Below are 13,503 nucleotides of genomic sequence, written 5' to 3' on the forward strand. Positions count from 1 at the left end.
CCCCCCCCTCACCTGAATCTCACTTGATTCCTCCCGATTGGTACACCGTCTCCATCACTGTATCCACAACTGGACCACCCACCACGCTAGTTGCCCCCAGTAGCGTTTTTACAAATCCAAGGTATGCGACCCCACTATATCTCAAGTCTAAAATTCCCAATACCCATTCGGCTGGAATAAGTCGCGACTTTCCTATGTAAATAGTATTAGCAATAAATCATCCAATTTCATTTTAAAATTACTTGGCTTTTCCTTTTGTGAATTAGTTTCCCTCTCCTATTTGGTTTAATGTTTTTGAATCAGTCTCAACCCACAGACTGACCTCAATTTTAAATGTGAATATAAAGCAATTTTGAAATGAAAAGCTTAAAATTGTACAATTTAAAAAGTTGGAATCATAGCAATCTAGTTTTATATTTTTGTTTAATTTTCAATTTTCAATGTAAGGTCTTACAATTTTTTTATTTTTAGTCGAAGAATTAAAAAAATAAATAATTTTAAATTGAAACATGTTTGATTGGAAAATTTCATGACTGAATCATGATTTAAAGGAATATTTGAAATTAAAAAGTTAAAAAATATGTTTAGAATAAGAAAAGGAAAATATTAAACTATCTGAAATGGATACTTTCCTAGGTTTTTAATTTGACACTTCAAATTTGATTGGTTGTATTTTGGAAAGTATAATCAGCAATTTAAAAGTTATTACTTTTTAAACGATTTACATTTACTTCAAGGAATTGAACATGTAAAGAGCAAAACAAATTTTGAATATCACAATTTATTTTGAAAGTTTTTTTTAGAATAGTTCAATTCATTTTTTGATACTAGACAAATTTGTGTAATCATCTTTAATGTCAAATAATAATTTTTTTTTATGTAATAACAATTTAAAATTCTAGAATTTCCGAAGCTTTGGCTGTAAAAGAATCATTTTAGTTTTTAATTTCAGATTGTCAAATTTCAATTCCTCTGAATTTTAAATGATCTAATTACTAAAGTATGAATCTTGAAGTATATAATTTGTTATGTTGTGACAATATCCTATTTTCGAAATTGTGACCCGGAATCGTCCAATTTTCATTATTGAATCAAAATAAAATTGTTTAATCAATAGCGATTAGACTTAGAAATTATACTCTTCAACTCGTTTGTTTAATTCAATTGCCTAAAACCTTTGAAGCTTAATTATTCTAAACACTTTCAAAAGTATATACTTTCTATTTGGAAACTTAAAAAATTGAGGAAACGTGCGAATTATGAAAAACGGGAAATCTCCAGGTGGAAGATTTCTCTTTCGGTTTTTTATCGGTTCTCCACGTCTCTCGGGTGGGGCCACCCTGATAATAGTTAATTTTTCAAGTAAAAACAATTAACTTTCAACCAAATAAATATGATTTTTTAACAAAATAGATTAACTTTCAACAAAAAATTAAATGTTTAACCAATAGAGATACATTCGGAATCGAAAATATTAGAATAAAACTTTAGAAAAAAATAACTTTCAAATTAATTACACAGCCACACAAAAAAAGTGTGCGGATCTGGTAACAAGACACACGTATTCCTATGGATTTTGGGGCGCTGAATTCAAATTCGGTATCAAAAATCACCCATCACGTCATGGTTGAGCCATAACCTCAAAAAATGACGAAAAATCATGCGCTGAGGCAAATAAATTTCAAAATAATGCCAGTGATGCAAATTTTCACTTCAAAAACATGTCGACAACTGTGAAGGATCAACCCTTGCCTGATATCAACTTATTTGAGGGCATGTGACACAGCTAAATACCTATATTACCGACGACAGTTTTTCAGTTAACTGAATGTTTTTTTTAACCTAAGAACTTTTTTTGTAAATAAAATATCGAGCTGAAACTTTGGGAAATGTATTAGGCTCTAGAGAGTTCGTATTTTCGCGTACAACGTTACCGGCTGATGCCTTTGGAATTGATTGTTGAAATATTTTTTTTACATCTTTTATTATTAAGCTTTGTACTTTAACGTAGTTTTCTTTCGGCTCTTGCATTTCTCAAAGTTTGAGACCGATATTTTATGTATAAAAAAAGTTCGAACGTTCGAAAAATGTTGAGGTTCAGAAAAAAGATGAAATAATTTTCAGTGAAGTTCCTACCAAAATGCAGTACCTAAAAGTACTTTATTGTACTCTAATACATTTGCCAAAGTTTCAGCTCGATATTTTATTTATAAAAAACTTCTTAGATTCAAAAAAACATTCAGTGAACTGAAAAACTGTGTTCGGTAATATAGGTATTTAGCTGTGTCACATGCCCTTAACATAACTTTACTCAACAGAACCTGACCTCACGTAACCTGAATTAACAGAAATTTATTGAACTACACGTAAAGCTCTGGAAGCATATTTTCCCAGTAAAAAATGTGTGCTACATCGAATGGGTCAACTCGAGCCTAACCTAGAAATAAATCTAACCTAGCCTAACCTAACCTAACCTCACGAAACACAATTAAACTGATTGTGTTGTCTCGTTGTGTTTGCGGTACCGTTTCATTCAGCTTCGGCTTAACCTACATAGAGGTTTAACCTATCCTAACCTAACAAAACCTGACCTAACTTAACCGATTACGCTGGCAACCCTGTTCTTGCGTACTTTCATATTTTGACATTAATAGCAGTAAATGTCTGGAGTTTCGTAACCGCTTGTTGCGAGCATTATTCGCCTGTGTCTGTAAACAGGGCACCTCCACGTGGTGACGGTGGGCAACGGATCCACATTGGCTGAGTCCCTGGGTAAACGGCGTTTATGCCGTCATGGCAGACACAGGTAAAAAGTGTATTACGATGCAGGGAAAAACCCCAGTATCGGCGTCTGGTCAGGGTGGGAAAGCGGGCTCTCCGACGTCGTCATCATGCAACCGTAGCTCTTCATCAATGGATCACTTGGTTGGTGTAGAGTCTCATGCTACAAGGAAAAAAAACCGCGAGCATTTGTCAATCGCATGCCTGCAAGAATAGATTAGATTCATTCTGTTACATTTGCAGTAAATATGAAGTGAGCAGTTTGCGAAAATCAATCGACGAGGAAGTGAAAAGTCTTTACGAAAAGTGTTTTTACCGTAAAGTGCTGCACCAAGAAACAAAATGGGTTCCTCACGTCATTTGCAATTCCTGCAGACTTATGCTGTATCGTCTCAAAATTCAAACAACGAAAAGTACCGTAAGTACTCTACACCAACCACATGGAAAAATCCCGTTATTGCGAAGGACTGCTGCTTTTGCATGAATTCCGTCAAAGGGTTCAACGCCAAAAAAAATAACATTTTGTACATTAATGTCTGCACAGTCACAAGAGCAATTAAAATCAATAAAAATGCACGCCAGACGTCATGGAGACGGTAGTGAAACCAGTGATCGAACAGAAGAAAGTTCTGATGATTCCGCTGAAAATGATGAAAAAGATGACGAATATGGCGTGCATAAAATGAAATTGAAGGTTCCAATATTAGTGTCGCAACTAGAACTTAATGATTTTATTAGAGAACTTGGATTACCGAAAGACGGCGCTGAATTTGCCGCTTCATTTCTAAAAAGAAGAAATCTTCTAGATCCAAAGACAAAAGTTTCATTCTATCGCGAAAGGGACAAAGAATTCAGAAAGTTTTTCGTTAAAGACGAAGAGACGTCTTTAGTGTGCCGCACTGACATTAACGGACTAATGAACCACTTGAAGAAAAATGTGTACAGAGACGAAGAATGGCGACTTTTCATTGATTCGTCAAAACGCAGCATTAAGGCTGTTTTACTGCATAACACGAATGCTTACGCTCCTATCCCTATAGCCTACTCAACGGTCATCAAAGAAGAATATAATAATGTGAAAATTCTTCTTGAAAAAGTTAATTACACGAATCACAAATGGCAAATATGTGGTGATCTCAAAATCATAACAATGATATTAGGCCAACAATCGGGTTTCACGAGAGAGCCATGTTTATGCATATGCCTGTGGAATAGCAGAGATCGAGCCAATTATTACAGCAAAAAATATTGGCCTTTAAGAGATTTATTCAAACCTGGTTCTCATAATATCATCAACCAAAGCCTCGTTGATCCAGAAAAATTTTTACTACCACCCCTTCACATGAAGCTTGGGCTCATGAAGCAATTTGTCAAGGCGTTAGACAAAGATGGACAATGTTATAAGTATATATCCCTTAAATTCCCTAATGTTTCAGACGCTAAATTGAAAGAAGGAGTCTTTGATGGACCACAGACTCGAATATTGACAAGAGATACTAATTTCGTGAGCCACATGACGAAAATTGAAATGGACGCTTGGGAAACTTTTAAAGCAGTAAACGCAAATTTCCTCGATAACAAAAAAAGTCCATACTACGAGAATATTGTTGCTAAAATGATAAGAAACTACAAAAAGTTAGGCTTCTTTATGAATTTAAAACTTCACTTTCTAGATTCCCATCTGGTTAAGTTTCCAGAAAATGTTGGTGATTTCAGCGAAGAACACGGGGAACGTTTTCATCTAGACATAAAAGTGATGGAACAACGATATCAGGGTAGATGGGACGAGGTCATGATAATTGATTTTTGCTGGATGTTGAAAAGGGAAACGAATGTAGGTCTTAAATGTAAGCGTAACCCTTTGCATCGTTCCTTCGCCGCAAAAATGACACGTTATAGCAGGCAGAAAATAGACTGAAGTAGGTCTATAAAGCAATTTAATTACGATGAAAAGCAAGATAAAATGTAAGCACGTAAGATAGGATAAATATATCCCTTAAGTTTAAGAAAAGCAGAGAGAAAAAAATTTTGAATAAAACTCTTATTCATTTGCATGTTTAAGTTACAGTTCTACATTTTACTTGATACAAACATTGTCAGGTTAATTGAAATGTGGTCAATTCTACTTGTAGTTCTAAGTTTCTGCAAATGAGTAATGTGCGTCTAAATTTTTAACCACCTGTAGTACAATGTGGTTGAATTTCATTCGGCTAGGTTATGTTAGGTCAGGTTTTGTTAGGTTAGGATAGGTTAAACCTCTATGTTGGTTAAGCCGAAGCTGAATGAAACGGTACCGCAAACACAACGGGACAACACAATGAGTTTAATTGTGTTACGTGAAGTTAAGTTAGGTTAGGATAGGTTCGACCTTTTTGCAGGTTAAGCCCAAGCTGATTCAAACGGTACCGCAAACACAACGGGAGAACACAATCAGTTTAATTGTGTTTCGTGAGGTTAGGTTAGGCTAGGTTAGATTTATTTCTAGGTTAGGCTCGAGTTGACTCATTCGATGTAGCACACATTTGCTACTGGGAAAATATGCTTCCAGAGCTTTACGTGTAGTTCAATAAATTTCTGTTAATTCAGGTCAGGTGAGGTCAGATTCTGTTGGGTAAAGTTATGTTAAATAAGTTGATATCAGGCAAGGGTTGATCCTTCACAGTTGTCGACATGTTTTTGAAGTGAATATTTGCATCACTGGCATTATTTTATCTCCTTGAAAATGCGTTGAAAATTTGAATATTTTAGTTAAAAATTTAAATATTTGGTTGAAGATTTGGTTTCTGTTGAAAATTCGTGCTTTTTGCAAGAAAATTAATCTCTTCGTTGAATAATTTTGATTGAAAATTTAATCATTTGGTAAGATATCAATGCAGTGTGTAGGGAATTCAACAATTTTGATAAAATGTAATTTCTTTTTCCGGATGAAGAATCTTGAGTTCAGTTGACAATTTAACTATTTTCTTGAAAATTCGTTTTTATTAGTTAAAAAATAATTTTTTTTTAAACTTAAAGTTGAACTATTTCATTTATTGTGTAAATTTATTTACTTGCTTGAAATTTGATCTTTTTGATTTAAAATTTAACTATTTTGGGTGAAAATTAAACTACTTGGTTGAAAATTCGTTTTTTGTTGTTGTTGAAAATTAATTTGTTCTACTGAAAATTTAAATATTCCAATTTGGATTGGAAATCTATATTTTTTAGATGAAAATTGATATCTATTAGGTTGAAAATTTACGTGTTCTGTTAAAAAATGGTCTTTTTGGTATAAAATGTAACTTTTTAATTTGTCGTTGAAAATTTATCTTTTATAGTAAAAAATTAAACTATTTAGGTGAAAATTCAACTGTTTTGATGAAAATTTAATTTTTCGGTTAAAAATGTACATAACTCCTTTGCTAGATACTTGAACTATTTGGTTGACAATTACCTTTTTTTTTTTTGAAAATTCATTTTCTTGTTGTAAAGTCAACTATGTGGTAGAAAGTTAAACTACTTTGTTAAATTTTTTTGGTTTTAGAGGTATAATTTTAGCTAAAAATTAATCTCTAATTATAAAGTCTTCTTTATTTGAAAATGCAATTACTTTGTTAAAAATTCATGTAATTTTTGGTTAAAAATAATTTTTTTTAAACTAAAATTTAACTATTCCATTTTTGGTTGAAAATTCAACTATTTGGCTGAAACTTAAATTGCTTTGTTGAAAATTGCACAATTGTGATAAAAAGTATCACTTTAGTCAAAAAGTCAACGATTTTGTTTAAATTCATCATTCTGGTTCGTCATTTAATTATTTTGTTGAAAATTCGTGTTTTTGGGTGGAATTCAACTGTTTTTAGTTTGAAATATTATATATAATGTTATACATTTGCAGTATTAATTATTGCATTTTTCTTTAAAAAAATGGATCTCTTTTGTTTAAAAATTAATCTTCTTTGTGAGAAATTCAACAATTTTGTTAAAGTAATTTTTTTGGTCGACAAATTTTCATTATATTTGAAAGTTCATTTCTTTGGTTGAAAATTTAACTGTTTTCTTGAGAAATGATTGTTTTTGGTTGATAATTAATTTTGTAACTGAAAATTTGTTCTTATTAATTTAATCTCTTTGGTTGTAAAGTTAACTGTTTTGTTTAAAATTCGTTGTATTTTCTTTCTTTGAAAATGGAATTATTTCATTTTTGGTGGAAATTTGATTTTTTTAATTTGGAAATTGAACTATTTGGTTAAAAGTTTATCTACTTTGTTGAAAATTCAATAAATGAAGGATGCCCAGCAACCTTTAAAACCTTTAGAACCTGGTAATCTCTTAGAATTTTTTGCGAAAATTTTTGTGAAAAAATGTTGCTATTCAAAAGTTTTTTATTTGTCAATATATAATTCATATTTTACTCATTAGAGAATAAATAAAGAGATTTTTAGGAATTTTTTGTAGACTTTACCAATTATTTGGGAGATTGCAATGAGCATATGTACTTTAATGTTCTCAATAATTTTATAAGTTTTTTTTCAATTATAAAAATTAATAGTTGAAAATTTAGATGGTAATTCACTTTGAGAATGAGAATGAGCCATGGATACAGTACATCAGTTTTAAATATTTTAGAAGATTTGAAAAGATTTCAAATAATTGAATTATTTCAACGAATTAATAGATATCACAAAGATTTAAGAAAATTTTCACAAGGATTTAAACAAAATTTCCTAAAGGTTTCGAACATTTCATCAAGATTGCAAGGATTTCAAAGATTTGAAAATCAACGTTACTAGATTTTTAAGATTTCAAAAGATTTTACACAGATGAAAAATATTTGAATGATTATAAATTAATACAAAAGATTACTAGGATGATTTCATAAATATTTTTAAGATTTCATACAAATTTTATAAAGATTTAAAAAGAATACAAGAATTCCAAAGATTTAAAAAAAGGTACAGTAAACCAGATTTTAAAAAATTTAAAAACTTTAAAAGATTTAATTGATTTCAATGATTGCAAACGAATACGAAATATTTCACAAACGAAGATTAAAGAAAGCTTTCACAAAGATTTAAAGGATTTTAAAGATTTCAAGAATTTCCAATGTTTTACAAAGTTTCAAAAAGATTTCAAAGCTTTCAAAGACGACTTACATTCGCAAAAAATTAAGAATTTGTTTATTTATGCTTCTTCTTTCTTTAAATTTGTTGACCAATAAAATATGAAACGGCTAATTTTTTACATATATAAAAAACGGTTATTTCATTAATTTATGTAAAAAAATCCGCCCGCTTCGCGGACATAGTATCATAGCGCGCAGAGCGCGCCGTTAGCAAGTTTGAGCGCAGTTGGGAATTTTATTAGAATATCAGCAACATTCATAATAAGTTGATAAATTTTATGATTTCTTTAAACATTTGTCTACAGAAAAATTCGTTTTTATCTATGTCAACTTTCTTAATTAGGATATCGAACCAAAATTTCTTTTTATTGACAGATAGCCGAATAATGAATTTGTTTATTGAACTTGTTTTTAAAAAAATATAAAATTTATCAACCAATTATGAATTTTTGTGAAATCATCATGAATACCCCATTAAAAAGACTAACATCGAAAAAAACGAATTTTTCCGTCGACAGATGCGCGAAGAATCACAAAATTGATCAAAAATTATAAATTTCGCTGAAGTTTTCATGAAGTTCATAATTAAAAAAGTTGACATAGAAACAAACGATTGTTTCTGTCGACGATGCTTGTTTAATATATTTATTTTAAAAAATCATAAAATTGATAAAAAAATTATGAATTTTGCTGAAGTTATCATGGACTTCCTAATTAAAAAAGCTGGCATCGAAAAAACAAGTTTTTCTTCAGACAAATACTTGATTAATGCATTTGTTGATTAAATTTGTTTTAAATAAATTATAAAATTGATCAAATTATTATGAATGTTGCTGAAATTGTCATGAAGTTCCCAACTGAAAAGACTGGCAATGAAAAAAACGAATTTTTCGGCGGAAAAATGCCCAAATAATGCATTTGTTTAAAAAATCATAATATTAATCAACAAATTATGCATTTTGCTCAAATTATTACAAATTTCCTAATTAAAAAAAATTTAATTCGAAAACAACGAATATTTCTGTCGAAAAATGCCTGATTGTTGCATTTGTATATTAACTTTGTTTATAATGTAAACAATTATAATCATAAGAGAAATTTTCGTATATAATATCGTTTCCATTCAAATTTCTTGAAATATAACTTGAAAAAAAACGTATGTTTGTGGAAAATCGTAGAAAAAATGTGTTTAACAAATGATTTGTTTATAGCAAAATTTTGTGTAAATTGTCTAATATTGGAGTATCCTGAACTAATTCTACTCTATTTCAACCATTTTTCTGTTATTGACAAGTACCGGGAACGTCAAATAGAAAAATGGCCATTTTTTCGTCATATTTGTTTATTTATTAAGAAAATTACAAACCTAATTAAAAAATCAGGCTCGATAACTCTCTTAGAAATCATATTAGACTTTTTTTCAAATTTGTTGGTCCAAATCAGTGAATATTTGTGGGCTGTAAGTTATTTTGAACCATAAAAGTCATTTTTTTCCCGCTGTGCGGCTCTCCTTTAGGTACGAAACCAAAAAGTTATATGTATATATTTTTTTCAAACACATATATATAATTGAGAATCTTTGAAATACTGTGAAATAGTTTAATGAAAAAATGTAATTTTTGATTTTCCATTATTTTCTTATGCTGTCAAAATTTGAATTATCGATTTTTCAAGAAAATTCAAAAAGTTGTAATGATAATCTTGTAGGGCATTCAAAAAGCAACATTTTTCTTCTCTTGACTGTTTTTCATATCGTGTGTTATTTGGCTTAAAATGTTCATTTTTGTGTGTTTTTTGGAATTTTGTAAATGCTCTGTTAAATTCAATTAAATTAAACTCTGGTAAATTTGGCGTTCATCAAAAAAGACCATTAGGATCAATTGTTTGCCTTTTCGAATACTATGAATAGCCGTACATAAAATTTCTGAATTTTGAAAAAAGGGGTCTCAAAAATATTCAAAATATGCTCACTGTTTGAATTTTTATCCAAAATGGCTGACTAACGAACTTGCCCTTCATTTTAAGATACTAAAAGAGTTTAATAAAGGAAAATCCAATCAGTTAATTCTTTCGAAAGGTATCGTGTTAACAAAAAAACCATACATGAACGGACATACTGATAGACACATTAGTAAAAATTTGTTTTTCGGATTCAAAGGGTCTCAAAACGTGGATATTTGACCAAAGGGGGGGGGGGTAGACAAATCTAATAACTTCTCTGATGAGAATGTAAAAAGGAGAGCCGGAAAAACTTGATTTTTGACCTGGAAAATCTGGAAAAGACCTTGAATTTCCTTCCTAAGAATCGCTGGGCACCTATTCGATTTTTTTCTAACATCCCTGTTGGCCACCCTCTAAATTGAAGTATTATTAAAACATATTAAAAAATATGTTAACGTATCCTAGGAGCTTGGAAGAGAGACTTGCGATTAGTGAAAGCATAAGAATGGAATTGGAGAAACGATTCGAAGCTTCTGAAGAGAAAGAGCTGGCTCCCGAGAAAAGTGAAGATCCTGTTCCCGTTCCCAAGATTAGCGTTTCTAAAGCAAGAGAAGTGCCGAAAGTTGAAATGGTACGGAGGGTGCGTGATAGCGATGATGATGGTCCGGTCCCCAAAAAGAAAAAAGCGACGCCGGAACAATATTTTTTGGGATCTCCAATTGTTCTTAGTGAAGACAGTTCTGATGAAGGAGCGATAATGGTGAGTGACTTTGCTTTATTAAATTAGAATCGTTCTATTTTTTGTTTCCAAGCAGGTTGGCCGCAAAACTCTTGAAATTCCTTGATTTCTCCGATTTATCTCTGACTTTTTTTCATTTTTTCCTGACCATTACTATTTAGGGACCAACATTTTTATCTTCTTAAATTTTTAATATAGAATATTTGCTGAATGGAATAAAACTATTAAAAATTTTAATTTATAATTTACTTACATATGGACGGCTTCCGTTTCCGGTACCGATCGCGAAAGACCTCTTTGTTGTCAAGAGGTGTATTTTGGCTTTGGTGAAGGGAATAACGGTGAGTGGATGCAGAAAAGGCAGAGAGTGTGGAGATCGAGTGTAAAAGAAGAAAGGTGAGTGAAGGCAAAGGTGTGAAGGGTGAAAGTAAGTGGTTTGAAGTGAAAATTTGGAGTTTGTGAAGTTTTTGAGGTTAGGAGTACAAAAATAGTTGCTTGGTCAGGGGGGCAAGAGGTAGGTGATAAAGGCGGGAAATGTTACGGAGCATTGGGTAAGGTAAGATGCCGACGACGCGAAGTTCACAAACTGGCGCCAGAGGGCAACAGTTACTGGATGATCGCACAGAGCAGAAAACCGTAGTGGCAGCAACAGTTGGCGTTGCTGAAAGCATTGGCAGTGCATGTAAGGGTAAGAGTCAATAGAATAGGAGGGACAAAGGAAGGAAAAGAAGGAATGTTTCTAGTAAAAGCGGGGAGTGAGGAGGAGAAAAAGAAAATTATGGAGGGAAAAAAATTATTGAGAGGAAGAAGGGAAAGAATTGAAGAAGATCTGACATGGAGGGAGAGGAAAAGGATATGGCGAATAGAGCAAAGGCCTTGGGTAGAGAGGGTAAATGGGGAGGAATGGTGTTTGGATGAGGAATTAGAAGAATTAAAGAAAAAAGGAAAAAGTCTTGAGAAAGGTAGGTGGAAGGATGACGAAAAAGAGTCTAGAAATAAATCAGAGGGGTTTCCAAACAGCAAAGGGGAAACAAAGTGAAGAGGAAAGAAGAGGGAAGGGGAGAGAGAAACGTGAAAATAGATTTCTGGAATGTGTCAGGTTTGAAGAACAAGAATAAAGGATTTTGGGAGGAGTTAAAAAAGTGGAATGTGATTATGATTAGTTAAACTTGGGCAGATGAAAAGGACTGGAAGGTAAAAAAAGAATTAGCAGTAAAAGGAAGAAAAAATAGGGACATGGAGGAAAAGGATGGAACAATGATAAGAAAAATTATAACTGGGAAAGTAGAAATAGCGGTGGTGTGTGTATACAGAAGAAGATGGGAAGAGGAAGGCTGGAGAGTAATAAGGAGGTGGATGGAGGTAAATAAGGAAGGATTGGTTTTAATAGGAGGGGACTTAAATGCATGGACTGGTGAACAAGGGGGAGGGTTATGGGAACTGAGTCTAACGGACTTTTCACTCTCATGTCAGTCAGCTATAAAATATATACAGAAATCTTAAGAACGGGTTGGAGAGGCAGGTAGAACAAAAAGAAAGTATCCTACATGATCAGACGGGATTTCGAAAAAGGATGGGAACTATAGACAACATGTACGTACTTAACTATTTAGTTAACAGTAATTTGGCGATAAAGAAGGGGAAACTAGTCGTTTCGTTCGTAGATTTCAAAGCAGAGTTTGACTCAGTGAACAGAAAAGTGCCATGGCAGGCAATGAAAGAGAGGGGTGTAGAGGAAAAGTTGGTGGGGAGGATAAAGGAAATTTTTACTGAAACCAGGATTAGGGTGAAAATAGGAAAGGAAAAAGGGCAGGTTTTCTGGACAGGCCGAGGTCTAAGGCAAGGGTGCTTGTGGAGTCCGTTACTATTTAATATCCTATTCGCAGACTTAGAGGAGAAGCTAAAGGACAAAGGGAAAGGAGGAACGGTTTTGGGTGATAGCAAACTATACTCTCTAGCGTACGCGGGCGATGTAGTTCTATTAGCAGATGATGAGAAGGGGATGAACCTAATAATGAGAATCTTCGAAGAGTATGTGGGAACAAAAGAGCTGGCAGTGAATGTAGGTAAGACAAAGGTGATGTGCTTCAGAAATAGAAAGAGCAAAATAAATTATGTTTGGAAGATTAACGGACAAAAAGTGGAAATTGTGGAGGAGTTCTGTTATCTAGGTGTTTGGTTTGAGGCAGAAGGGGGAAACGAGCTGCAGGCGAGGAAAAGAATTGAATGTGCGAGTAAAGTAATGGGCCAAGTATGGGGTATAGGAAAGAGAAGGTTCAAGAACGATTGGAGAATGAGGGTCTGGTTGTTTCATGCGTTGGTGTGGGCGGTGTTGTGTTATGGTGTGGAGATCTGGGGATGGAAGGAACATAGGAAAGTAGAGAGCATGCATGAGCGATTCCTGAGGTGGGTAATGGGGGTTAGCTGGAGTTGCCCAGGATATATGTTAAAAGATGAGTTAGGAAGAGAAAATCTGGTTACTAGACAAATTAAGAGAGCATGGAGGTTTGAAGAGAAGCTAAAAAGGGGAGAGGGAAGTAAAATTGTACAAGCATGTCTCGGTGAAATTCGGAACAATGAAGCGAGAGGTAATGTGGGAAATTCAAAATGGGAGGATGAAAGGAGAAAAATGAGAAGGGTGTGTGATATTCGAGATGGGGTTATGTAGTGGTAGGACATAGAGTTAGAGCTATTAGTTAAATAAGGAGAAGAGAGGTGGACAAAGATGATAGATTCGAGGTACAATAGATGGTATATGATGGTCAAAGGGTTGACGGAACCAGAATATCTGCAAAATATAAAAAAGGAAGAAAAATGGAGTAGGGTTGTACGGTTTAGAATGGGAGAAGGAGTGAGAGCATGCAGATATTGGATGGATGAAGAGGAGAATTTATGCAGAGTATGTGGATACGAAATGGAGTCATGGGCACATGTATTA

At 32.9% G+C, this 13,503-nt stretch overlaps 1 protein-coding gene across 1 annotated transcript in view; it reads left to right on the plus strand.

Moving 5' to 3' along the window:
• Positions 1-13,503, plus strand: part of LOC117180124 (E3 ubiquitin-protein ligase TRAIP-like) — a 45,400-nt gene that overhangs the window by 22,280 nt on the left and 9,617 nt on the right. Inside the window, exon 5 of the mRNA XM_033372468.1 lies at positions 10,292-10,586. Coding sequence (XP_033228359.1) covers positions 10,292-10,586 — 295 coding nt within the window. The remainder of the gene's footprint in view (positions 1-10,291; positions 10,587-13,503) is intronic.

This window comes from Belonocnema kinseyi, chromosome 9, assembly GCF_010883055.1.
Source record: "Belonocnema kinseyi isolate 2016_QV_RU_SX_M_011 chromosome 9, B_treatae_v1, whole genome shotgun sequence".
In the NCBI taxonomy this organism is placed as follows: Eukaryota; Metazoa; Arthropoda; class Insecta; order Hymenoptera; family Cynipidae; genus Belonocnema; species Belonocnema kinseyi.